At 46.8% G+C, this 27,000-nt stretch overlaps 3 protein-coding genes and 1 long non-coding RNA gene across 5 annotated transcripts in view; 2 read left to right on the top strand and 2 right to left on the bottom strand.

Moving 5' to 3' along the window:
- Window positions 1-146: 146 nt before the first annotated feature.
- MANEAL (mannosidase endo-alpha like) lies at window positions 147-6,072 on the top strand. Its single transcript, XM_034754023.1, has 4 exons — window positions 147-663; window positions 3,005-3,114; window positions 3,577-3,653; window positions 4,477-6,072. Exons 1-4 carry the CDS (start codon window positions 198-200, stop codon window positions 5,111-5,113), a joined length of 1,290 nt encoding a protein of 429 aa, XP_034609914.1. The 5' UTR covers window positions 147-197; the 3' UTR covers window positions 5,114-6,072.
- Window positions 6,073-7,523: 1,451 nt separating this feature from the next.
- YRDC (yrdC N6-threonylcarbamoyltransferase domain containing) lies at window positions 7,524-12,881 on the bottom strand. The gene is made up of 6 exons (XM_034754313.1): window positions 12,671-12,881; window positions 12,221-12,416; window positions 11,363-11,477; window positions 9,780-9,899; window positions 9,154-9,296; window positions 7,524-8,828 (listed from the first exon to the last, which is right to left on the bottom strand). The coding sequence occupies exons 1-6, from the start codon at window positions 12,879-12,881 to the stop codon at window positions 8,759-8,761; spliced, it is 855 nt and encodes a 284-aa protein (XP_034610204.1). The 3' UTR covers window positions 7,524-8,758.
- An 898-nt stretch (window positions 12,882-13,779) lies between these two features.
- Window positions 13,780-17,172, top strand: LOC117868230. Its single transcript, XR_004643588.1, has 4 exons — window positions 13,780-13,872; window positions 15,676-15,831; window positions 16,461-16,580; window positions 16,954-17,172. It is a non-coding gene; the product is annotated as an uncharacterized LOC117868230 (long non-coding RNA).
- A 2,830-nt stretch (window positions 17,173-20,002) lies between these two features.
- The window catches only part of MTF1 (metal regulatory transcription factor 1), a 30,762-nt gene continuing 23,764 nt past the window's right edge, over window positions 20,003-27,000 (bottom strand). For both annotated transcript variants that reach the window (XM_034754003.1, XM_034754005.1), the window contains one exon: window positions 20,003-26,104. In XM_034754003.1, the coding sequence (XP_034609894.1) occupies window positions 25,719-26,104 (386 nt within the window). In that variant the 3' untranslated portion in view covers window positions 20,003-25,718. The remainder of the gene's footprint in view (window positions 26,105-27,000) is intronic.

Raw genomic sequence — 27,000 nt, 5'->3', positions numbered from 1 at the left:
ACATCTTTCCTCGCCTCCCCCCACCCAACAGGGCCCGCCCCCCCCCCCCCAATGACCGATCCCCCTCCCCCGTGACCGACCGACCCCCCCACAACCAGCCCCCTCCACGACCCCTGTGACCGACCGACCCGCCCCTCCCCACTGGGCCCGACTGCCCGCCCCCTCCCCCTACCCCTCCCCGGGCAGCCCCCGGCGCCATGGCCCGGCTGAGGCGCAGAGCCTGCATTGCCCTCTTCCTCTTCGCCCTCTTCCTCTTCGGCACCATGATGGGCCTGCGGACTCTGAAACCCTCGGACGGCTTCTCAGCCCTGGCGCCCGTGGCAGAGCGAGGCGAGAGACGCTCGGTCTCGCATGAGGCCATCTCCCGGCCCCAGGCGGGCCCCAGCCGTGAGGCCAAGGCCCCAGCGCCCCCCGTGTCCTACGACCTGCACATCTTCTACTACATGTGGTACGGGAACACCCACTTCGAAGGAAAGTACCTGCACTGGGACCACGTCATGGTGCCGCACTGGGACCCCAAGATATCTGCCAGCTACCCCAAAGGGCGGCACAGCCCCCCAGAGGACATTGGCTCTAGCTTCTACCCTGAGCTGGGACCCTACAGCTCCAGGGACCCTGATGTGCTGGAGCAGCACATGAACCAGCTGAGAGCAGCAGCAATTGGTAAGGACACCCTAACACTTTCAGAGATGTTGGGTACCAAACGAGCCCCAGTCCTACAAGCTGATCTGTGCGGGTGAGCCTCTGCATCCATGCAGCACCCCAGCGAAGCCACTGGTGTTCCAGGCACAGACCTGCTTGCTGGAGTTGAGCATTAGACTTTAAATCCATCAGGAGTAAACAAGATAATATTTCTAAAATACTGGAAAAATAATTCATAAACTGCTTTAACCCCAATTCAGAGAGGATAGCATCACAACTTTCAATGTTCAGGTGTATATATTTGAATTTTCATCCACAGTGAAGTTTCCTGACAAAGACTAAGTTGCTTTGTACCTTTAACCCAGGGTGAAGGCCAGATGGTGACAAGGGGGTTAAGTTAACAAGGATGTAAGCACCAAGGTGGGAGAGGAGACATTGAGGGTGGTACAGTACAAAGCAGTTGCAGAAGGAGTAATGGGAATAAATTAAAGGAAAATTTAGGCTGAATGTCAAAGAAAATGTACCTTTTAGTAAGTGTTTCTCCAAATACTTACCTGCATGCTTAATTTTACTCACAGTGAAGTTAAGGGGGCTGCTTGCATGACTCAAGTTAAGCAGGTGAGTGTTGCATAGTTAAAACCCCAGGACATTAAAAGGGCCTTTGGCTGAATGCAAGGATATGAGAGACTTTCATTCTACAAACCAGAGTAAAACTTCTACATGAAGACTTAGAAAGCCCTGGTTAAAACTGGTAAAAAATGCAGCTTGTAGCAAAGCTATTCAAATTTGGGTAACTTTTAAAAATTGGCAAATTATGCCTTTTGCCTTCAAAAAAAGGGAAAGAAAGTTATTTAAGACTGCCAGAAGGTGTTGCTGGAATGAAAATAGTACTGATAGGTTGGGTCTATTCTGTGCTTGCCTTAAAGGCCAAGTGTTTTCTTTTTAACTTGCATATTTTGCTGTGTAGCTTGCAAAGTGTAGTAGTATAAATACAGCAGAGCAATTATGTACTGTATTGAACAGCCTCATTAGCACTGGTACCAAAGTGTATATTATTAAGAGATCAGCTCCTTCAAATTTCTGTGCTATACAGGATCACACAGGACAAGTGAATTCCAAAATTAAACAAATGCTATAAATTGCCAACGCTGACTCTTGAATGGGGCAAACATCCCAGCTAGCATGACACAAAAGGTGCCATGGGACTTTGATTCTAAGAGTTCAGGACCTCTGTTTGAGATGTGGCAGCCTACTGCTCTCTAGAATGGCCCTGAATTAATTGTATGTTCTCTGTCACCAGCACCTCTTCATGTAGCATTCAGTGTGTGGTTTTTTTATCTTGGAGATTTCCCATCCAAGTACTGGCCCAGCCCAGCCAGCCTGCTTTCAATATCAGGTGAGATCACAACAGGAAGATAGTGTGAACCAGATCAAAACAAACTATCATTAATATCAAAATAGGCTCCATTTCGGTGAGAATTGAGTGAGTCAGTTAATGGCATCTTTATATTCTCATTAATCAAATAGTGAGCAATGGGAAGTCCGTTTGTGCCAGTTCATCCTCATTTGGCCTTGTATTAAAGAGGCTTTGTTTGCCCAGGATTCAGTCTAATAGTTCTCAACCATCACCTGAGAAGCACCTTGCTCGTTTGGGACTGTTAAGCACAGATGAAATTTCAGCACCTCCAGCTCTGGACAGCTCCATTATTCAATTACCCGGCTGGTGAACAAAAACCTCCTTTAAAGACAGATGCTTTTCCTTTGAGAAAGGTCAAGTTACAGTGTTTACCAGTGGTCTATCAATTAACCCTTTCCTTTCCAAATGCAGTGTCTTTGTGGGGTAACAGGATTTAAAACACCTATGCTGTAGATCGTCCACATAACTAAACTGGAACATATTAATACAGACTAGCGTCTTTCCACTATGCACTAGCTAAGGCACTTAGAACTGGTCCTCCTGTAGCACTGTGCCATGGATGGGGCTATTGAGAAGAGGATTGAGAATTTAACTTCATCCTGAGGAAGTCTCAAGCTGTTACCCTGCTACTAAGTATACCTAATGGTGCGGACATCCTGCAAACGCTTGAGGACAATTATAACCATCTCCCCGCACTCGGGTATTAAAACAGAGAAACCAGGCTGGGTAGAGCCAGTGGTTCAGACCCTCCTATTTTAAGGGGTTTCCTTCCTAAATCTGAGGTTTAACTGCTTTGACAACTAAGCTTAGAGGACTCTGTGCAATTGTTAGAATGACTAGAAATAAGTTCGAGTTCTGGAGTTGCATGGGAGAGGCAGAAGGCAGGCAGGATTTAAATATCAATGCATTTGGCTGGTCCTGATCTCCTTCTGGAACTTTTTGCAGGAGTCCTGGTTTTGTCTTGGTACCCACCTGGCCTGGCAGATGACAACGGGGAGCCATCAGATAGTCTTGTGCCATTTATCTTGGATGCCGCGCACAGGTATGCCATAAAGGTAAGGCTGCTCTCTCGTTGTTTGAAGCTATTAAACTAATTGCTCAAATTAACCAGGAATTGCCGCTGTGTTCCTTCAGCAGGCGCCTGCTCTGAAGTCTCTGTTGCTTTGTGTTATTTTTAACTGCTCGTTATGGGAGGCAGTGGGGAGTCTTTATTGTGCAACAGCTGAGCACAAACTAGCATCACGTCATGAGAGGGATTTACAGCTTGTGCTCACAAATATTAAAACTAATTGGACAAAGCGACTATAAAACCGTTCTTGTACCGGCTCCCAGGGATAGGTTACATGCCCTATGATGATGGAACAGACCCCTTGGTCTGTTTCCTGCAAGGGGGCTGCCTAGGCAGCTTCTGGGTGGATACTGTGACCTCTTCAAAGGGTCTGGCACTTACTGGTTGTCACCAGGAAAGCATGTGCTGTAAGATTGCTGTCACCACGTCTCCATGATTTATTTTGAAGGTTGCTTTCCACATCCAGCCATACAAAGGGCGCGATGACCACACTGTGCATGAGAACATTAAATACATCATAGACAAGTAAGTGCTTCGCCTTCAGTAGCTGCCATTAGCGCATATTTCAGGCCCAACTCTGTGCTGAGAGATAGTATGTCAGGCCAACCATGTCTTACTTGCATTAAACATCTTGCTTGCTCTGTACGTGAGCTAAGTAAGTTATGCCACAGGGTGTTGTAGCAGAGAAATTCAACAGCATCACACAAAAGCTTATAAATAGCCCTTTAGCTGTATGTCATCCTCAGCAACCCTTGTAAAGTGAGTGTATTAGCCCCAGAGTCTGTAGAAAAGGCCATTGGCAGAGATGTTAACAAGAAAATAAGATTTAAATGCTGGGGGATAAAAAGCTTTTCACTGTGGGTCACTAACTGGAATGTAGGCGAGCCAGGCAGTAACCAAAAGCTATTCCCATCCATTGGTGGGTCTCTCGCCAGTTTGTAAGTGGGCATGTGTCCACGGGGCATTTATGGGCATGTCGATAGTGGTCATCACTGCCGGGTGTCTCAAGTATAAGTTAGTCTGACAGAGTCTCTCAGGGAATGCAGCAAAGCTCTCCTGTTCCTCCAGCCATTCCCTCAGCGGGGTAAAGTGGGTCTGAAATGTTGATCAATCCAGTGCAATGTCCTCCCCTTTGTCGGCCTAACCATGGGCAATGCAGCTGAACCATTCTGGTAAAAGGTGACACAGGGAGCACGCAAAGGCCTAAAGTGAAACAACTAGGACATTCAATTGAGCTGGGCTTTAGGCTGCATTTGCCTTGTAGAGGGCATCCCTGCCTGCTAGTCAGCATGGGGCTTGTTCCCCAGGCTCCGCTCACTCACTGAAATGGTCTGTGCTTTCTCTGTAGGTATGGAGCACATGCAGCTTTTTATAAGTACAAGACCAGTACAGGACGGAGCCTCCCATTATTTTACATTTATGATTCTTACCTGACACCCCCTGAATCCTGGGCCAACGTCTTCACCCAGTCAGGCTCTCGCTCCCTCCGCAATACCCCGTACGATGCAGTGTTCATAGCACTGCTAGTGGAAGAAGGACACAAGCATGATATTCTCTCCGCAGGATACGATGGCATGTACACGTATTTTGCATCCAATGGCTTCTCTTTCGGCTCATCCCACCAGAACTGGAAAGCTATCAAAGCCTTCTGTGACTCAAACAACCTGATGTTCATTCCCAGCGTTGGCCCAGGCTACATTGATACTAGTATCCGCCCATGGAACAACCACAATACTCGCAACCGAGTCAATGGAAAATACTATGAAACGGCTCTGCAGGCTGCACTCATGGTAAGGCCGGAGATAGTCTCCATTACTTCCTTCAATGAGTGGCATGAAGGCACTCAGATTGAGAAAGCGGTGCCCAAAAAGACACTAACACGCCTGTATCTGGACTACCTGCCTCATCAGCCCAACATGTATCTGGAGCTGACCCGCAGGTGGGCAGAACACTTCAGCAAGGAGAAGGAGCAATGGCTGATGTGATTATTCTGCACAGGAAGCCTTCAGACAGCCTGTCTTTGCTTTATGAAAAAGGTCATACTCGGTTGTGGGGACAGGTGCTTAAGGAACAGTTGGGAAAAGCATCTTATGGGTCACAGTCTCTGTTCAGGGCTGGTGGGTTTGTTCAGTTGGCTAAATACAGTGTTCTCCATGAACAGCCCTAAAGCTGGTTTGAGCACCAACTCCACACTCACAAGAGGAAATGTTAGTGAGCAGAGGGGTCTCTAAGCAGCAGTCTGTTCTATTGCTGCTGTGAGTTTAGTACAGATGTCCCTTTTAAAGCCCTTCTGGATCTGAACTGGCCTGTAAGTGACCAGGCAAGGAAATGAATGAGCGAGAGATCTGTTTTTCTTACAGTGCATATGTTTAGTGTGGTATTTTAGATATTAGCTGGGCTCCTACCCCCAGCATGTATTTTATCCTATGCCCTTCACCAGTTGCCTGCCGATTACATACTACACCCTCCACTAGCAGCTCTGACAATGCACTTCTATTATTAGCTGATTGAAGCAAAGAGTTAATTGTTCCTCAAAATTATTTATTGTAGAAGAAACAAAACCATACAGTTAAATACCCTGTGGGTGGTGTCAGTGAGCCCCTGTATCCAAATAACTAAAAACAATCAGAGCTGGAATTTAACCTATTATCTGTATTGGCAACCAATGAACTGAAATGATCTGTACTAAATGCTCTGTGTTTCACATGTTCAAAACTTAGCCTTAACTTCGTTTTATCTTGTCTCTAGAATCAAATGAAGTGCAACCACTTGCAATAAAATGTAGCTGAAAACACTAATGTGTTCTACCAGAAGGAAGTTACATCACTATAGAATAAATACCCTTTTTTGTAACTACAGTACATCCAGGCCCTTCTACATTTGTTGTTTTAAGAATCATTTGTACTTGTCTTTTTAATCAATAAAGTGAGAAGTGGCAGCTTTAGATCGGAGTTAGTGCACCAGGCTCTACCTTGTCACATTAATTATGCTTAATTTATACAAAATCTGACTTTTGCTGTACAGTTAAAGCACTATTGGTTTCATTTTTCTCCATTTAATGCAAATGATTGAAAATGTTCTCTTTCTAGCATATCACTCTAGGTAAAGAAAATACTAAAATCCTAGAAGTGTAGGGCTGTAAGGGAGATCAAGAGGTCATCCAGTCCAGTGGTTCTCAAACTGGGGGTCAGGACCCCATTTTAATGGGGCCCAGGGCCAAAGACTGAGCCCAGGGTAAGCATTTAGTCTGAACCTCTGTTATGGTGTTCATAAGACATTTCCATGCAGCTTACAGGCATTTCACTCTTGTGACTGTTCCTTTTAATTTCTATTTAACTAGCTTCCTCGTTTTTGTGTAGTTCCCCCTTTTGAAGTTAAATGCTACTCTGGTGGGTTTCTCTGGTATTTTTCCCCCTACAAGTTAAATTTAATTACATTATAGTTGCTATTACTAAGGGGTTCAGCTATATTCATATCTTGAATCAAATCCTGTATTCCACTTAGGGCTAAATCAATGTGGGTTTCAGGACTAACTGCTCCAAGAATCAGTCATTTATGGTGTCTAGAAATTCTCTCTCTACATCTTGTCCTGAGGTGACATGTACCCAGTCAATAGAGGATAGTTGGAGCCCCCATTATTATTGTTTTTATTTTTATAACCTCTGCCTGTTGCACAATCACTAGTACCAGCCTGCTCCCATGGGCAGTAGTGTATTCCTACTTCTACACTCCTACTCTCCAAGCATGGAATTTCTATCCAAAGAGATTCTATGGTAGAGTTTTTTGTATGAATCTGTTTTCTTTCACAACCTACTCTGTTTGTATATATTTTGTACCCTGGTATTACCATGTCCCATTGATTATCATCATTCCACCACATTTCTATGATGCCTATTATATTAATAGCCTTATTTAATACTAGGTACTCACATACACCCATCTTTGTATTTAAACTCTTGCTGTTCATAGAACCTCTGCTTATTACCTTTTATATCCCTTACCAGGTGTAACTTCTTTTGTCCCTCCATACTTGTGCTATTCTTTTGTATTCCTACTCAGCACTTTGTCCATATTTCCACTTTAATGACCTGACAATCAAAAAGGAATCTTATATAAAGAGCGCCTGATGCAAAGTTCTGTGCATGGTACCAGAGTACACCCCATTTAGTGCGAGAGTGGAATAAGCAAAAAGCTATCCCTTTGGTTGTCTCTCACTTACAATAGCATCTTTTTTGAGATTTGATAAGAGTCCAGCTGCTCCATGCCTTGCTGCATGATGGGCCTTGTTTAGCAGGGTAGTTGCTAGTCAAATCTTCATCTCTACAACAAGTGACTCTAGGCTGCACAGAGATTAGTCTTAGAAAGATGAAAAGCCACCACCTCCAAAGGTAACAGTGTATGTACAAAATTCACACTTTAATGGCACTAACACAAAGAAACATTGCAGAGATCCAGACACCTTAAATCTAAGCATTTATAACAGAGAATTGTGTTTCAAAAACAAACACACACACAAACCACAGTTTGGTCACCATTTTTTAAACACTAGTAAATATCCCCATGAACAGATTAATTTCATTTTAGTGTTCCCAGAAGAATAAATACTGGCTCAGACCCTTTTGGCCTCCTCCCATTGTTCTAACAATCTCACTGAATTAAGATTTATAAAAACTACAGACTGATCCTTGCCCATGGGTCAGCTAAGTAGGGAAAGCAACAACTTCATGGGTGATGAAGGGAACAGTTCATGAGGGACTCAAAACACTGCACTTCAGGGTCTGTCCTTTCTCCTTTTACAAGGAAAAAAAGGAATAATTTAGTCTAGTATCAGGATTAGCAACCATCACTTAAAAGTAAAACTTAGACGACTTGCAAAAGGGATGCTTTTTTGATAACTAAAGAGCAGCTGAAAAGTTTCTCTTGTTTGGCACCATTAGAAATATCAGGTCTAGACTCACTACTTTTTGCTGGAGAACAGTAAGATTATGGCATCACGAGAAACTGATTACACCAAAATAAAAATCCATTTCCCTTTCAGTTGCTCTACTATTTAAGTCAAACACAGACAGGTGGAAGAAGGATTCTCTCTACTAAAGGAGTCAAAGCTCACTCCTGCAAAATCAAGCAAGAGGAGACTGTGTATGCCTGATATTTCTAAGTAAAACAGAAGAAACCTTAAAAAACACACACACACACAGTGGTGTGTTTTTAAGTCAAAGCAGCAATTGGTTGCCTTTAAATCTGAATCAAACCCAAGTGCTGTACACAGATATTTCAGTAAAACACTATCCTCTGTCCCATGCCAGAGCAGCAGTTTGCCAAGATATCGCAAATAGACATTTATTTCAAATCCTAGTAAACCCCATTGCACAAGGCAAAGGATCCCTTGTATGGTAATCAAGGATATTACACTTGCACAAGGAGGTCAGAAGTACTTGGTTTGTTTCTTACCCATACACAGCAGACCAAATACCCATTACACACAAATGATGAAGAGACCCAGGGTGAGACATGAGGACTGATACAACCATTGACCTTATTAAACAAGGCCATTGACACTGGCTTCCTGAAGAGACGGGCACATGGTGCCCAGTTTTACCGACTCTGCACAGCTTCCAGAGTTTGGTAGCTCACGAACAAGAAGGTTCTGATGTCAAGCCATATTTCTTCCCCAGGATTTCAACTGTCGGTGTCAGTGCACTATGGAAATAAAGGCAAGTGGAGTGGTGACTAGAAAGGAATTCCCATTTGCAGGACTCAGTTGGTTCCACAGTTTTGTATTTTGCAGTTAAGGGAAAATACGAGAACCAGCTGAGCAAGGTCATCTTCAGCCCAGCAGTGCAAAAGAGGGGTATACTATGAACTAGCAAGTTATATCCTGCTGAATCTGTCGACTGGGCTTTGACAACATTATACACTAACCACTGTAGGAAATGGGCAAAACAAGCCCCATGTTTTAACTTTCAATTGCATTTTGTTTTACTTAAAGTGAAAGCTGCAGCTATGGTCAGCAAAGAGTGCTTACCAGCCAGGCCGAATAATGGTGTATTTCCCAGATACAGACAAGTCGACCACAGTTGACCCCAGACGACACTCTGGACTCTGGATATCTCCAATTGCACCTCCATCAATGACCAAGGATAACTGAGGCCAAAGGTCTTGGAATTCCTGAGACGACAAGGGAAAATTGGGTTCAGCCAACCAAACTTTTGAGGGGGTTTTGTTTGAGTTTTTAAATAGATACCACAAGTGAAGCTCTGTAGGACTCCAGTGTCAGGGAAGATCTCTCCTTTCTCTGAGCTTCTGATCTAAACATGCCACAGACATCGGAACACACGCACTTTCACTAGTTGAGGAGCTACAAGTGCCCTCTAAGGATTCTCAGGCTCAGGACCATTTGCTGCACAATTATGTTTAGTAAAGTACACAGGAAGCCTTTAAACAGTCTGCATTTTAAACTCTGCCCTTCCTCAATCTTTAGGGAGGCTCCCAGCCCAGCAGCAGGGGCTGTAGCAGAAATAGCGTGGTTCAGGATAAGGAACAACCACCGTGGGAAAGGCCCTGGGGCTTACTGTACAAACAGGTTAGTAGCTTCTCCCCCCTCCTCTCTGAAATCCAAGCAGTTCTCCCCAGATACAAAACCAGCCTTACCGAGACGGTCAGCGTGCTCGCCCGCGTACTGATGTTAGCACTCGTTAAAGCCAGTGGTCCCGAGCAAGCCTGTGCCACCTCCCTAATGAAAGTGTGATTTGGAATACGAACGCCAACCAACTACAAGAGAAGAGAGGTGTGTTTATATGCAACAGCCAAAGAGAGGATGCATTTATAGGCAATAGTCACAGAACTACAGGTCAACCACATATCCCATTACATGTATGAAGCCCTGTCGACCTAAAGAAGTGTGGTCCAACTGCCAGTCTGAGGGCTTGATTTGGCCCACATAATGATTCCATCTAGCTGCTGCCCCAGCCACTTAACAATTTTCAGTTGTGCTGGGACATGCCCTGATGCCAGGGCAGAGCATAACCCAGATAGTGCAGGGGGAGCTGGTACCATTCAGCCCTACAGGCCCCCGGTGGAAAGCCCGTAAGGGCTCTAGCTTCCCCCCTCCTGCAGGAGGCTTGGGAAAGTACCAGGGCCTCCAGTTTCCTGCCAGCCCACAGTGCCAGGTCTCTGGCAGGGGCTCTCCCATTGGGAGGTATTAAGGGCGCCCCAGCCTGTTACCTCCTGTGCGGTTGGCGGGTCCCTGACCACTGTCTCAGGCATGGCTGGAAGGGGAGGTAGTGGCTGCTGGGTCTCTACAGCCCCAGAGTCAGCTAACGGGGTGGGGGGGGGGGGGAGAGGTGGGCCAGCTGTCCCTGCCTCCCTATGGTCAGTGCAGCTGGCATCTCCCACTCCAAGGAAGGGTGAGGGGGATCTCTTTACTGCTGCACTGGCCCAAGGGTCTGAGCACACACACACTGACTACAGCGAAGCCACTGCCAGTCTCCTCCCCGAGACTGGGGTCGGTAAGGGGGACGGACCGCATACCATTTCAAAAATTTCTGGGGACACATCTGCCTAGATATGTCCCTGAAGTTCAACTTCTGATTTTTGGACGGTCAGAGAGGGAACTAAGCCGGGGATCTGAACTATGGACAGCCTGTGGCCCTACTGAGGGAGTTTCTCAGCTGGACAGCAACACCCTCAGCTGCTGCTTCCAGTGTTCTGTTACAAATATAGATGTTGAGATTGGGAGTCAAGTGCTAGCAACTTTTTCCTCAGGGTTCTCACTAAGAGGTGAGCTGCTATTTTATTTAATTTAGTTGTATTACTTCTTAACGCCCATTAACACCTTAATGGGTAAATTCTAAATCCTTTAAAACAAGTGATATGATTCTAGGATCCGGAATTCTATTTCTGGATGTGGCGCACAGTATAAAGTGTGGACCACAAAAAAAGGAAGGACAGGTCTTTCTGACAGCTTCATACGCTGTCTTGAGGTAAGCACTCTGCACATCAAAAACTACAAGCTATATCACATTCAGACAGGTGACAAGGACACCTACAAATACATCCATCTTGGCTCATGTTCGTTATTGACAGGGCAGGAACTAGCCTCAAGAAGATGTCAATTGATGCTGAATGCCGCGAACACACAACGAATGCAAGTGGGAAGGCCAAGGAACCACCTCAAAGGAGAAAATAGTCACTTGTCAAATTGCAGAGATGTGTGTCGTGTCCCAAAGACTTACCGACGTGAAAGGGTTCAGGTCTTTATTGAGTCCTTCGGAACGCTGCAGTACCAGGGTCACAGGTCCTGGGAGGAGGTCCCGCAGCAGCTCTTCTGGCACATTGACATGGCAGTACCTATAAAGTATGTTGAGATGTACTTAAAATTGCTACAGGATGCAGCCATAAAAGACGAACCCTCATTGGGAGTGCTGCCACGCTCCCAGCTACCACGACTCCTCCCCCGATGCCTTACATTTTTGCTATTGCACAGCTAAGACAGGTAGCAAAATGCAAGAAAACAGCTGGCCCTCCCTGACCAAAGCAGCACAGAGTGAGAATTCTGGCAGCCCCAGACCCTTCTCTGAGGGGATTTCCCTTCCCTGGGCTCTCTAGGTACATCTGTCCCCGTTTCAATATACGGCACAAGGTACCTGCCCTACTGCAAGCTGTGCTGGACACAGATTTGAGATGTTTAGAGAGGACACATCTTAAAATCTATATTGCAAACTCATCTTTTTCCCAGTGTCACCAACATGTTAGATATTAAAACTGAATTCTGAGCATTCCATTGACGTTTGGGATTGAAGCTGCGTGCATTTCTCCCAGCACGAACCACGATGTCAAATTAGTCCAATTCACTTTTATTATACACCACTCATGAAAACAAAGCCGACGGTAGCTACCCGGAAAGTGCTCAAGTGCTGCAAAGGAAAACTTGCTTAAAAACAACTTCCCACTGCGATTTAATACAGTGTGTGATTTCTGAAGGTTTCACAAAAGCTGCTTTTTAAAAGATCGAGTCACAGGTAGGTTGACAGACTCCCTGCCGTGGCCCTGGCACGCGGGAGGCGAGTGTCCCAGCTGTGCCACATGCTCACCTGTAAATATGCTCCACGTCTCCCAGACAGATCGCCAGGGGCTTGCCCCCGTTCCGCCCTTTCAGATTATAGATCTTCTTAATTGCTTGAGAGCTCTGGGCTAGAGCCGCGATCCCATAGATGGTGTCGGTGGGGACCGCTACCAGGCCGCCCTCCCGCAGCGCGCTCACGGCGGCGCCGAGCGTCTCCTGCCAGCCTGTCGGGCAGCAAGAGCTCCACGTTACACCGCGCCGAGCACCCGCCCCCGCAACCGCCCCCGCCCCGCGCCACCGTCTGCCCCGGACGGCCCGGCCCAGCGCCCGCCCGCCTTTGCCACGGGGCTGGGGGCCCCCGAGCGGCCGCCGAGCCAGTGAAGGCACCGCCCGGCCCGACCCCCCCCCACCCCCGTCCCCGCCCCCCCCGGCCCCGGCCTCTCCCCATCCCCGACCCGGCCCCGATCCCCCGGCTCACCCTGCGGGTCGCGCTGCGCCCGGCCCGGGCTCCTGGGGGCTCCCGCCGCTCTGCGGAGACGAGCCCCGCCCAGGCCGCGATAACACACCCGGCCCGACCCCCCCCCCCCCCCCCCCCCCCCGGCTCCCCCTGCGGGTCGCGCTGCGCCGCGCTGCGCCCGGGCCCGGGCAGCGGCAGCCGGCGGTGAAGGCCCCGCCGCCCCCCGGCCCATCCCGGTCCCGCGCCCCCCACAGTCTCCTCAGCGGCCCGGGCCCAGCCGGCCAGCGCGACCCCGCGCGCGCTCAGCATGGAAGGAACTTCCGCTTCCGCAAGGAAGAGTCACGATGACGTTGTTCCGGTCACGCTCCTTAAAGAGACAGGCCCCTCCGACTCCAGTTCTGCCCCCGGCTCTGGGAGGGGAGGGGGGGCTGGTGGCTTAGAACAGGGGGGGCTGGGAGCCAGGACTCCTGGGTTCTCTCCCCAGCTCTGGGAGGGGAGTGGGGTCTAGTGGTTAGAGGGGGCGGGGCTGGGAGCCAGGACTCCTGGGTTCTCTCCCCAGCTCTGGCAGGGGAGTGGGGTCTAGTGGTTAGAGGGGGCGGGGCTGGGAGCCAGGACTCCTGGGTTCTCTCCCCAGCTCTGGCAGGGGAGTGGGGTCTAGTAAAACATTGACAGGTGCTGAATTTAGAACGACCCTGGTTCTTTATGGCAATAAAATTCTTGCAGAAGAAACTCATGGAATTTACTTATTGCCTGTGTCAGAGATCCACAGGATCTGCGCCAACCCCCAGCTTTTCAACAACCCCTCAGAGGAATCCCTTCAGTGTGCCAGACCCCCAGGAGGTCCCACTCTCTTGGGGTAGGCCACGAGGCCTCACGGCCTTCAAGTCTGACTGCCTGGACTCCAGCACTCCTGCTTCACACCGTGAGCTCTGCCCAATCGAGTCAACTGAGATAGACTCCTGGTCAGAGATTTTACACTCTTCAGGGATCAATGCACCTCAGCAAGTATTTGCAGTGACCTCAGGCTGCCTTTCCAAAATGGAGTAGGGACCATTTATTAGTCAACTGGAACACATCACTGGGAAATCCTTGGGTTAGCCGAGAGAAGCAAAGATGAAGACATAGTCTGTTCTGGCCAGGACAGTGCAATCAGCCAGCTAAGCTGATTTGGAATCGCTTTCAGCTTTCTCCCCCAACCTTGTCTCTGTGTCTTTCAGTCCCAGGTGAGAGCCCGGTGTCTCACCTAAGGCCAGTTTTTGTCCTAGCCTCTCGACATTTTTGGGCCCACGGTTCTCCTCTAGACCCATGCTGTGATCATGTGTTCTGCTTGCCGGCCGTAGAGTCTCATGGATGTGTCAGTTGTTGCACGGTTGGGGCTCCCCTTGTCTTTCCAGACCCTCCACTGATATGGGTCAGTTTCAGCCAGTCTTTTAATGACCGAATTGTACCAACCCAGACACTTAGTGACACACACACTCCTCACATCTCCTGCTCTGCCCCAAGAGCACCTTTTTAACCTCTTTGCATCCACTGGATAGCAAGCTCTAGTCAAGTAAGTCACTGCCCGGCACATCATTCATACAACTATTACAGAAAATTCCCAGTTTGTCACAGCATGTGAGGCAGGTGAATGAATTGTTCTCTGCACCCTGTGCTGTTCATACAAGAGAAAACAGAGCAGGTAGACAACCATGGAGATACACGATCCTGTTAGCATGCCAAAGGATTCACCGTGGGGTGGCAGTGCAGGTTGAGTGGGGCACAACACCCCAGAGTGTAGTTCTTGTCTACTCTGCTAAAGCTGCACTCCCCGGCCCACGCTCTGGTTAACACCAGGCCATGGCTCTGGCTTCCCCAGCGCTTGATTTACACAGCTGAATGCTGCCTTTTTCTGGTGAATGCACCAAGCCACCAGGCCTTTCAGATCTTTTTCTGAAGCTCTTGAGAAGCTAATACCTAGTTCCAGCCTCTTTTTGCCCTGCTCTGCTAAGTCCAAACATTAAGCCACCTCTGCTTAGTGCACTTCCAAATCTCTCTTGTCATTATACAACTACAGAAATCATTCATCATGGTCCAAAGGACCCTGTGACAGCTCCATTTAATCTCACAGTACCGGTCACAAAAGTCCCTCCTTGCTTCATCAAATAACTGTTGTCCCAATCTGGTGCAGGGCTGCCTGCTGTCTTTGGCGAGTACACATCAAGATGGGTGCCACTCTCTCTTCTGGCACCCACCGTAGGGACCTTTGATTGTACTACAGCTGACAGCAAAGAACAAAGACCTGTAGGAAATAATTTAGCAAAGCCTGAATGAAGGAAAGCAAAAATAGGTTTCTTACAAAGACTACAGTTTTGCTTGAAGCCTTAAGAACAAGATATAATTAGAGGTGTGGCCTGTTTAGAAATGGAACAAGCTGAGGTTTCAAGGAAAACAGGTGGTAGCAATTGACTCACTGAAGGATGTTATAAATAAGGCCTCAGCTGGCTGACCTAGGAGAGCAGAAGGTAATGTCAACCGTCTTTCTTCAGTTCAAATACTAGCTAGGACCAAAGCACCTTCTAGCTGAATAGCCCTCCTGGGGCACAGAATTTACCATTTAACATAGTTTGAGAAAAAAACCTTCTTTTTTTTCTCTTTAAATCTATTTGTGCTTGGAAGCTGCCCTATTTCCCAATATGTTTTCTAAGTGTGCAATCTACTCAGTGGACCAGGTCCCAGTGAAATCTCACTGATTGCCTCAAGATACTGTTCTGGCTTTTTGATTAAATTTTTCCTAGAGTGTATGTGTTCATGTCAAACACCCCTTTGCCAATTGATGACCAGCTGGATAATTTATCAATCTAGCTCAAATTGGGAATAAGTACCTTGTTCACCACACCCTTTCCTTCTCTTTTAATGGCAGAGAGGCTAAAGAGATTACCTCTCATTTTCTAGTGAACAGGGCCTGCTCCAACACCATCCTGGGTTTTTAATTTGTGATTGGGAGCAGGGGAGAGAAACCCCTTATAGCTGATTTTTTTCCCCAGTGTTACTGATCTACTTGGTGAACTGGATGTCATCTCCCACACCGAACTGTCCTGACCCGAAGACTAAAACAATCTACTCTCAACTCTAGCTTGGCAATGGATGCAGAGGAAGCTATGAAACAGGATGCGGAGCAGCCCCTAGACACTGAGACACTGGTTTGTATTTCTGTATGGATGTGTGGGGCTTATGGCATGAGGAGATGGAGGCTGGTGGTAGGGATGAAGTTAGGTTTATATGTAAGAATAATTCAAATATCTGAAACCTGTCAAATATCTATGTGCTTTCTGTCTCTAGACTTTGTCAAAGCCATAAAGCAGCATTTTAACATGGACTCGAAGAAAAAGCTCACCACCATGCTTGAGTTAAGGAGGGGTGGGTGTGTGTGTGTGTGTGTGTGTGTGTGTGTGTGTGTGTGTGGATATGATTCAGGTTAGGGGCAACACTTGAATTAACTCAGTGGTGAGGACAAGCCCAGTGCATGGCCCAGCTGCTGCCCTCTCCAGGGGGTTTATTGCTTTTGTTGAAACACTGAGTCAATTTTCATGTTCAAGACCAAGTGTAACTAACGTAACTGCTCCAGTCCTGTGGATTGTACGGGAAGGCTGCTGGGCACTGCAGGCAGCTGCCAGGAAGATTCCCACTGGTACTGATGCTGCTTGCCAGGCCTGGTGCAGATTGCAAGAACCTCACTGGCTCTGGATGACAGAGCCCAGAGGGGTCCCTAGTTACTGTTCCCCAGGCCCTGGAGAATGTATTGTGGTGACTCCGTTCTGCTCCTCTGTAGGTTGAAGGTGTGAGAACCCTGCTAAGATCCCTTGAAGTCCGGCAGCAGCGCCTCCTGGCAAACATTGCTAGCTGCGATGAGCTGATGGCAGAAATCACCAGTCTTCAGGCCGCTCTCTGTGTTGAGTATTGTGATCTTCCCCACTTTTCTTGCAGCTGCAGCAGCAGGGCCATGACAAGGTCTCTGTAAAGGGGGCCGACAAGGGCTTTTCCTTTAACATCACACAACTGGTCTGCTCAAGATGAACCAACTCCTGTAGTGTGCTCTGGTTTCCACAGGCCGTATCTCCACATGAATGGCAAGATGTGTGTTGGGGGGAGAGGACGGGGTTTGCACTTTTTTTTCCCCTTCAATTACTAAGTTCATTAGAAAATGTTCTGAGCTCTGGAAAGCAGCATCTTGACCCTGGGGCTGTGAGGTCTATGGCATCTTTAAATTCTGTGTTAAAGCACTCCTGGGAGTTATTGGATTGATGCATGTTTTTATTTGCTAGGCTCCTGCCAGAACAGAGGGCAGCTCCTTGCCTGCACAAGAAGAGAACAAGAATTCCTGAAATGCTTAATGAGCAGCTCACCTGAGGACTATTGATGAAGGAAGCCACTACAACTCTCAGTGGCTGTTCCCTACAAAATATACTTGCCCTCTATTCCCTGAACTCTTTCCATGCATTTGGTGTGGTGTGTAAGTGCATGTTGCTGTGACCTGCACTCTCAATCTCATTGTCTAGAAATAAATGACATAACTGTTTGCTCTAGTGCTGAGAAAGCTGCAGCCTCTCACAAGTTAATGCCTGGGGAAAAGAAACAGTCTGACAACAAGCCCAGCTCCAATCAGTGCTGCTAACTCCACTCAGGCTCTCCGCTGTCACCTTGGATCACTAACAGGAATGTAGATTCCCCTCCAGTCCTTATCTTTTAGTGCACAGGAGCAGTTGCACTGCAGGGGCTGTATCTCACCCTTTGTCCTGCTGATGTGTGTCCTTCATCCCCTCACAGCCTCCTGCCTTCAGTAGAGGATGGCTCCAGATTGTAAATTCCTTCCCCCTCATTCCTAGGGAGGTCCTATCTGTGTTTTGAATGGGGGAGGAGTATTACCCTGGAGCAGTGATGCCTTTGACAGCAGGTCAAACAACTGCTGCTAACTTGCTTTCTGCTCCAGGAGTCAGGCTTCATGGGGGGATGGAGGAGATGCAGAAGCCCAGCAGCTTCTGTTCCCTGCTTCCCAACTGCCCTGGTTTCACACGAGACATTTCAGTTGAGGAGTTTGAGGGAGCTGCTGCCAGGATCATTCTGCTTTGATTTACTTCAGTCTGACAGTGGGTTAAAGAGGGGCCTAAAATAGTCATGGAAGAACTGACCCACGTGGCGCCTCACACTGCACCTCCAGAGTTATGCTCCTGGAGAGGCTGGGCCATGGCTCTGGCTGGAGTGAGATGAACCTTGAGTGTGGCAGCTGGTGTGCTCTGACCACGGCTTTGTACCCAAGTGTGATCATCGCACAGGCCGTGTTCTTCCCCAGCTGTTTGTTGTATCCTGCTATTTTCTCATCATCATAGACTTGGTCCTTGCTCTGAAGAGCTTGATTCTCTCTCCGTTTTGTGTTTCAAGCACAATGGGGTCTCAATCCTGGAGTAGAGTTCCTTCATGCTCCCCTAATACAAATCTTAGACCACTGACAATATAAGAGGGCAGAATGCAGTCAGCCCAGCTGCTTGGGAGAGACTTGCTCCGAACCCCTAAATTATGAGGGGCCTTATGGACCCCCTGAGGTCCTTAAAGTGGCTCACCAGGTACTTGTTTGGAGGCCAGCAGCCATTACTGATTCCCCTGCCTCTAAAGCAGAGAGGCACCCTCTTTTGGCAGCTTCTGGATCATTTTTGAGAGGCCAGTCACTGTGAATGAGCCAGGCTCTCACCTATTTGAGGCTTTTCATTAACATGCAATACCCTATGACCTTAGCTCTGAGTTAATGACTGCAGAGACCTGCAGTTACCACTAGCTGACAAAGCGCGGGGTGGGGGGGAGGGGGGAGAAGCTAAACAGCAGCATGGTACAGTGGTTAGGGCACTAGCTATGACTTGGGAGACCTGGGTTGATGTCCATGCACCATCCTAGACTTCAGTAAGTCACAGCCTCGCTACCTGTCAAATCACAAGCACCTCCCCAGGGTGGTGGGAGCTCAGCTGCTACAGAAATAGACATACAGAATAAGTACATGAGAGAGAGAATGCCAAGGCTGGGCAAAGAAGCCTTTCCTACTCTTTTTTCCTCAATCCTTACTAATAGCCCAGGGTCTAGAGCAGGGGTGGGCAAACTAGGGCCTGCAGGCTGGATCTGATCCACCAGCTGTTTTAAGCTGGCCTTCAAGCTCCGGCGCTCCAGTCAGGGAGCAGGGTCAGGGGCCGCTCAATGCGGCTCGCGGAAGCAACCGCATGGCCCCGCTCCGGCTCCTATGCACTCCAATGGGAGCTGCAGGGGCGGTGACTGCGGATGAGGTGGCCTGGCCACGCCTCCGCGTAGGAGTCAGAGAAGGGACATGCCGCTGCTTCCGGGTGTTGCTTGAGGTATGCGCCGCCCGAAGCCTGCAGCCGAGCCTCTCCCCAGGACCCAGCCCCTCTCGCCCTCCAAACCCCTCAGTCCCAGCCCAAGCCCTCTCTCTCCTGCCACAACCTGGAGTCCCCTCCCAAACCCTGAACTCATTTCTGGCCCCACCCCAGAGCCCTCACCCCCACCCACACCCCAACCCCAATTTTGTGAGCATTCATAGCCTGCCATACTATTTCTATTCCCAGATGTGGCCCTTGGACCAAAAAGTTTGCCCCCGCCCCTGCTCCAGATCCTCTTATGTACCTGAAATTCTAAGAAAGGCAATCTTATTTTCCAAGCTCAATTTGTTTAAAATTCTTTGTGCCATGGCTGGTTGTGTATTGGCCAATCCATTCTCCTTATCACTTGCCTCTTGTTCTACTTTTATTGCCACTTATGCTCCTTACCACAGACTACTACTTATGTAAGCACCTTTAACCAGTAATACTAAAATGAGTGCCCTACAGAACAATTCTATTTTACCTTCCTCATTCCCTCTGCAGTTTCAAATGGATGAAGATGTTCATTCCTCAATTCCTGGAAGGTGGGGGTGTGCACTGCTGAACAACTGCTGCATTTCATGGGTGAATGAAGTGATCCCTGTATGCTGAGTCTGAGGTACTCTGGGGTCTTTGGATGAACGCTGTCCCTTATGATTATTTGGGGGGGTAGGGGGAGTAGTATACAGCATAAGTATTTACAACAGCTGGTCTTACTCCTTTGCATGCATCTTAAACTGTTCCACATGCCGGAAAGTACCTTTATGAACATGAAGGTCGTGGATCCAAAAACTTTAGTATGTGGGGGAAAAAAAGAAATCCAACTGCATAGGAAAACTATTCTTTCTCAAACTCCAAAGTCTCAGTGCCTGTTCTGATGGAAAGGAGAGCAAAGTGCTCAGACTCACATTCCAAAGAAACTGATCCATCCTTGAGGAATGACTCCAGTACCACAATGTTTAAATAAGCATTTAATTAGGATTCCATTAGTATTAATATTGCTTTCAATTCCAAAAAATGTTAATTTCCACTTCTTAGCAGATATTTCAAAGTACAATATTAACTTTATACAAAATGAGCAATTAAGCAAACACCATTATTTCACATTTTACATTCTTCAAAAATACAAATTCATATTTACTCTTTTTTGGGTTTTGGAGATGCTCTTCCTTTGGAAGTACTGTACCTGTAACTAACATCTTCATGTTGCTCAATGCAAGTACATTTGTTCCCATGTTTCATAGTTAAATAAATTCCTTTAATACCATACACACACACTTGAGAAATTGATGTGTTTGTTTTTTAAAATCATCTCCAAGACCATTGCCCGGCTCCCAGTACGTGTAAAACACAAGCAGTAAATAAACATCCTAAACTCTTCCTAGATTTGCTGGTCTGAAGATTATGCAGCGATCAATGCTGAAGCAAATGCTCAATAACTAACCAGCAGCTCCCTGCCCTCCTAACTGATGCTAGTCTGTGTAAATAAAGCAAAATGTCAGCTCTTATTTTCTCTTCAAAATAAGGGTCAACTGAATAGCTTCACTTTATAAGCAGGTGGAAGGACACAAAGCTACAGAGCAAGGAAAACCTTTGAATACCAGCTACTGTAGCTACGAGACTGCAAAAACATACCCTTGATTTTGCTGAAAAAGATCATATGAAAAAAATTTATCGTAAGAAAAAGTAGAAACTGCATTTAGTTGAGAAAGTGTACACTGCATAATGAACCAAATTTTGGCCAGCTTGCACACCATCAAAAGCATGGTGTGGGATTTTTAAACTAGTTCCAAGAACACACACATTTAGACTATGTATGCTACTACATAAATATCCAGTTTAGTTTGCATTTCTCAGTGCAGACACAGAATCCAACTTCTAGAACATATGATTTATATCAAGACAATGCAAAAAAGTTAAAAGTTCAGCCCTGTCCATGAGTAATGACTACAGTAACATTTATAAAAACTCGACATTGTTTCCAAAATATATTGAGGAAAAATACAATTAAAAACAATGCAATCAGAAATGTGTTGTGTTAAAGAAATGGTTGTTTTTGCCTCAAAGCCCAATTGACTAATTATTAACTGCTCTGCCCAGCTAGCTTGTATTGGTAATACTCCGCACTTCGCCCTTTTCATTCGTACACCTCAGAGCATTTACAAGGGTGAATGAGCATCACTCTCCTCATTTTATGGATGAGGGAAACTGAGGTATAGAGAGGTTAAGTGACTTGCCCATGGTCACACAGCCAGTCAGTGGCAGAGTCAGGACTAGCTTACCTGGCTCCCAATCCACTGCCCTATACAATGGACTGTGCTGCCTCCCATTTCAGTTTCCACCTGCATAATATTGTCCATAAGAGACTAGTTTTTCCATCACCTATGAGCTCCGAGGCCAATTATACCTTAAACTAACAGTGCCCCCTCCCTCAAGCAGTTCCAGACCCGCAGGCCGGCCAGGAGTTCATTTGCCAATGCTTGCTTCTAACTGGTACAGGAAGAGTATTGTAAACAGGTTAACAATGTTGCTGCAGTTGCAAAAACAATATTTGATGATTCTGCTGGAGAGTTATTCTCAGCGAAGTAAGGCAGATAACATGACATCGAAAATGATTGTGAAGACAAACTCTAAAAGGTGCAACATGCCTGTCTAGGAACAGTTTGTCACGTCTGTTCATGTTCATTCTGAAATAAGATTGGGGGGACATACAGATGAACACAACAAATAAAAACAACCTATTACTTCTAACCGAAGTGACAAGCAGCTTATCAGAAAGCTTGAGAGGACAGGCCTGCTAAAGCACCGTGCTCTCAGTGGAAGTTTTGCATAGATTGGACTTTTGCTAAGGATGCATAATTGTGTGTGTGTGTAGACAGGGTAGGGCGATAGGCCATTGAGCTAGTTACTACACAAATTCAGTTAGACAGACAGACCAACCACATGGGACAATGATCTTTAGCGACACGTATTGCACCAAGATAAGTGCTCATCTTTGCACACCCCTGTTAACTTTTAATCAGAGCAAAAATAAACTTTCTGAAAGTATATACAAAAGAAATTGCAGCAATTGGGTTAAAGATAAAATAACCTAAAGTGCATTTTAGATACTGGTATGAGGTTCTGCAAACTAGTCTTTCTGGACACAGTCAGCATTACAGAAGTTCCCAGTTTGTACATTGTTCTATGTAATTCAGTACCAGCCCTGAACAAATGCTGACTTTCTGTCCCTAGGAGCCTCTACCATCTACAAGCATGAAGAGTGAGTTCTCCTACCTCCAGCTGCATGTCCAGTCAGATCACTGGGGTTACTTACTTGCCTTCTAGAGCTACCAATGTTGGTATTTAGATCAGTTCTCTACTTAGGTTTTGTGTCCATCTAGAAGCCATAGGAACCAAGTAAACCTCCATTAGCCATCGAACAGCAAATGCTTAAACACAGAGCTATGTGGAGCAGTGCAGTTCTGCTGTGAAGACTGATATGGAAAAGAATTCACAAATTGTATACATTGTACAGGGCGTTCACAACAATCTCAGGGGCCTGACAGCGCATACTCCTCTCTGAGAGTCTGATGTCACACCTGGCATTTGCAGGTCTCAAAAGGTAGAAACCTTCCCTTCCTTTTGTCATACTGCTGTGAATTTATTGAGTCAGGGAAAAGCCTCCAGCTGCCCTGGGGCCAGGGGCTCTGACGGCTCAGCTGTAACTGCAAAGACTGCGCTTCCCTGCCAGGCACTTGCAGGCTCCTCCACCAGTCTGCAGGTGATACCCTCAGCTGGGCACGGCTTTTGATTGTGCAGCGTCTCGGGCAGTACCAGAGCCGGCAGGGCAGGGCGCTGGGAGTGCTTTAGACACATGCAGCATAATTTAACATTCAGACAAATAGAGCACAAGTCAAAAAAGCAAAGAACATTAACAAAGCAGCTGCCTAAGGGACACGTGTCTTTGTGCTGGGACAGGCCAGGTGCTGATGAAACCCAACTACTCTGCCGTCCTTGGAGCCCTTCTTAGCCTGACCTAAACGGAGACTATTCTAGACCATTCCCGAACCACCCCAGGTCGGATGCACATATTCACACACGCGAGTAACTGCACACCCAGTGTCCCCGAAGGAAGGGCCACCAAGTCCGTCAGGTGCCCAAGGTTTCAGATCTAGGGCCAAATCCTCGTCCTTCTGCACTCAATGGCAAAACTCCCATGACCCCAGCAGGACTTGGGATTTTACACTTTTACTTTCTCTCTCTCTCTCTCAAATACCTAAGCAGAGCCAGAGACAAAGGTGCAAGTGCCTCACTGCTGCCAGATTGCTGCCCTGACCCCGTCCCTCCCACTTCCACACAACTTCAAAGCAGAATTTGAAACTGGACAATTGTCAGAAGTTCTTGCAAAGACATTCTCAGCTAAACAGATTCAAGCCTATTTCATGCGTGTTCAACAGCCACCCTCACTGCTGCTGGCCTGCCTGTGCCCCGAGCGAAGGCTGTGAGATGCCAGCCCAAGTCAATCCCTTTGCAGTACTGGCCAGCAGGGTGGGGTGGTGTCACAGAGAGAAGAAAACACTGCAATGCTTTGCTAGTTCATATGTTACAGATGCAAATCTTAGTGCTACAGCAACAGTAGGAGGAACCCATACGCACCCCGACCCTGCGGTACGTCCCACACTACTGCACTAGGAGCCAACACTTGCAGGAAAGGAAAAGCAGCCAGGGAATTTCCAGTCCTATTACCATCCCATGAGCCCTAGTCATTAGGCTACCCAGGACAGAGTGTACTGTTCTAGTATTGTCACTGCTCTTCACAGTTACAAGTCACCCATTTCACTGCCCCTATGCCTTCATCCTCCCACATTGTATAACTGGGGGAGAGCTCCAGACTGCCTGAAAGCCTGCCCCCTTACATTCATTCTGTCTGCACCTAGGCAGTCAGTTTGCAATTGGACAGAACGAGAGATGAAGTCATTGTCCCAGCCTAAGAATATGCCAGATGTTGGTAAGGCTACACAGCTCTCTGGAGGGTTTTAGAAGCCGACACCTCAATGTAGTACATTAAGAAGGAAGGTTTGGCTGCTCTATCAAGATCCTCCCCAAGAACAGATGCTGAGCACAGCTTTGATAAGATGTGAGTAAACAGGAAGAAAACCGAAGGGAGAGAAGGGAAAGGCCTCCACCTTCCAGGAGTTTGCATCCTTAAATCTAATGAACACAGTTGCTCAGCATTATTTGGCTTATGGTCATATCACTACACCTAACACCGTAAACTGAATAAAGACTATTTAATATTCTTTCCTTCAACACAAAAAGACTCACAGCCAAAGCCAGACAGAGGGATAAAATACTATAAAATTACATCTTTTAAAATAATGCAGCATAAATAAACCACTTAAAATGAGACTGCATTTATTGCAACATTACAGGCTTTTTGGTGGAAGGGGAGTTTGTGGTTTTTTTTACCCTGAGTCAGTTAGAATATAGAGTTTCAGCTTGATATGAAAAACTATTAAGTTGTGTAATGCATTTTAGTCAAGAAATAGCCCCATGCACAGAGAGCTGACACTACAGCAGGTTGGAGGCAGATTCAGGCAGGGATTATAGAGTTTAGCAGAAAAGAGGAAGCATTTCTGGACTGTTACAGGACATGCTCACTGAATTCTAGTTTACTACATGCTGACAAGGAATCATCGTCAACAAAAGAAGAGATTTACCTGCAAAGTTGTTGCACTCCTGATGAATTTGATGTGGATTTTTAAAGCCTGATTCATGTTTCTACAGAAAGTCAGATGTTGTTTTGACCAATCTGATCAACACAACAACAGGCACCAATATCACCACATGTGAAACCCACACTGCATTCTGCAAGAAGAGGCAAACAGAGCAGGTTCTACATAGGCAGAGGCTCTGACCACATTTCTAAATTAGGAAGCAATGGATCTGAAATGTACTCTCTGCCCTGATTTAAATCAAATGAATGAACACAGCAGGAGCACAAGTACCTCATGCTCTTCTTTAGGAACTCCCCAAAGGTTTCAGTTGGCTTTGCTATTAGTGTTAGCATCATACAAACAGCCAACTCCTCCCACTAACGGGGTGATGGGACAAGTATCCCATGAATAACAAAAGCATCTTAAAGTATCACTCCAGAAAAGCTCCAGATCAGACAACTCCTACTACAATAATACCATCTTCTGCTAGAGAAACGTCATTCTCTGGGCCTCTACTATAGTGCATGGTCAGTATCAGACACAGAAGGAGACAAAAGGAGATTACAGACCCAAGAAGTTGTAACAAAAGACCCACTCGCTGCCAGTACCAAAACCCCCAAACATAAAATGATGTGCAACAGGAGACTGACAAACTAAAACCCCCTTTCTTTTTATAATCTTTATGCAGACGAGTAACCTTAACTTCCATGTTCACATATGACAACAAGCAAAAGTGACAGACAGTGCAGCCAAAACAGTTCATATATAACTTAGCTTTTTTTATCTTTTTTTTTTTTCTTTAAAGATTCAACTCCCAAAGATGGATGTTCCTGGGACGTGACTAAAATGACATCCGAGAAGCAGAAGTAGGCCAAAAAACTTCAAAAAAAGAAAAAACTCTTGAGCCTTCAGTGTCTGCTTCTAAGGAGGAGGATTTTAGCCTCCAGGTGCAAGGGAGAAGAATCTGGAGCATCTTTACTTGGCGAAGCTGCTATTCAAACCAATTTCTTCCTCCCCCTGTAGTAGTGCTTCAATTGGAATCAGATTGGATGGGGTTTCAGGGCTTTGGAGGGACAGGAAGTCTGATACATCTATGGCACTTAATGTTTCAGTCTGTGAGTCGGAAGGGTTAGCCATCTGACCAGTGGGCTCACAGGAAGAGGAGGAGGAGGAAGGAAAAGTCTGAGGCTGCAGCTGAAGAGTTGGCTGCTCCAAAGTTTTCGGGTCAGGCGAGGAACATCCCTTCTTACTAGTTGCCTTCTCCTTGGCAGAGTCTCGGCAGGCACACTGACACTGGCAAGCCTCCTCTTGCTTTATAATGATAACAGGAACGCTGAGACCAATCTGCTGAACAGAGTTTCCTGAAGGTGAAATAGAAAGAAACAGGCGCAGAAATGAGAGAACTGCATAATCTCAGTGCAGTGAGACACAAGTAATCTTTTAGGTTTAATTCAGATGTAAGCTCCTCATAGCAAGAAACTTTCATGTTTGTTTGTCTCAAGTAACATGCACACCTATGGCATCATATAAACAACAACAACAACGAGATCCAGAAAAAGGCAGACAGCATTTCGAATAACCCTAACTCAAAGCTAGGGGAACTGCAGAAACCCAAGTCGCCATTAACCAGACTCCGAGCTAAAGCAGGTAACTATAAATCTGCTGAGCCCTGTAAGAGGCAATGAAGGTAACAGGTAGTCAGAGCTGTGTCAAGATGCATTCGCTCAGCACTGATCCCATGAACACGCCAAGCTCTTTGCAGCTAGTTACTACTAAGCAGAGGAGCAGCATTCAGCCTGCCTAGGTTTCAGTCATTAACTCCTCCTCTTCTAATACAGGACTTGACCCAAAGTCACAGGATGAAGTGGGGCCTTTCCACAGCTCACACAGCGAGCGTTGCTTACCTTGCTCAGTTCCTGTGTGGCATTTCACAAGAACATTGGTGTTTCCCAGCCGATGGCCAGGAGAACCCGTTCAGTGGAAAGGTTACGTGTTCTGTGACACTGGGGTTTAGGAGTCCCAGTGTCAATATCTAGATTTTTATACAGCACTCAGCACCAGCTACCCGAGTGCCAACTTAATGTTTTAAACCAGCTTTAAGGGGTTTAAGCAGAGTGGTGTTTAAAAATTAAAGCCCTTTTCTGTTTAAATGTCTCTGTCCCTTTAAAGCAGAGACAATCCCAAGGGATGGTACTATGGCCTCACACCAGCCTCCCTTTCTCATCACCTCAAAGTCAGCGATCTTCCTGCTCATTCT

Source organism: Trachemys scripta, chromosome 20 (assembly GCF_013100865.1).
Source record: "Trachemys scripta elegans isolate TJP31775 chromosome 20, CAS_Tse_1.0, whole genome shotgun sequence".
NCBI lineage: Eukaryota > Metazoa > Chordata > Testudines > Emydidae > Trachemys > Trachemys scripta.
This window is presented reverse-complemented; position numbering and strand designations above follow the sequence as displayed.

Excerpts from the sequence above, each read along its gene's own strand:
- MANEAL (XM_034754023.1), top strand. The coding sequence starts at position 198 with ATGGCCCGGCTGAGGCGCAGAGCCTGCATTGCCCTCTTCCTCTTCGCC. Across the intron at positions 3,115-3,576 it reads CGCACAGGTATGCCATAAAG|GTTGCTTTCCACATCCAGCC; the intron begins GTAAGGCTGCTC and ends TTTATTTTGAAG. Across the intron at positions 3,654-4,476 it reads ATTAAATACATCATAGACAA|GTATGGAGCACATGCAGCTT; the intron begins GTAAGTGCTTCG and ends CTTTCTCTGTAG.
- YRDC (XM_034754313.1), bottom strand. The coding sequence starts at position 12,881 with ATGGGCCGGGGGGCGGCGGGGCCTTCACCGCCGGCTGCCGCTGCCCGG. Across the intron at positions 12,417-12,670 it reads GGCGCAGCGCGACCCGCAGG|GCTGGCAGGAGACGCTCGGC; the intron begins GTGAGCCGGGGG and ends GCTGCCCGACAG. Across the intron at positions 9,900-11,362 it reads ACCTGAACCCTTTCACGTCG|TTGGTTGGCGTTCGTATTCC; the intron begins GTAAGTCTTTGG and ends CTTCTCTTGTAG.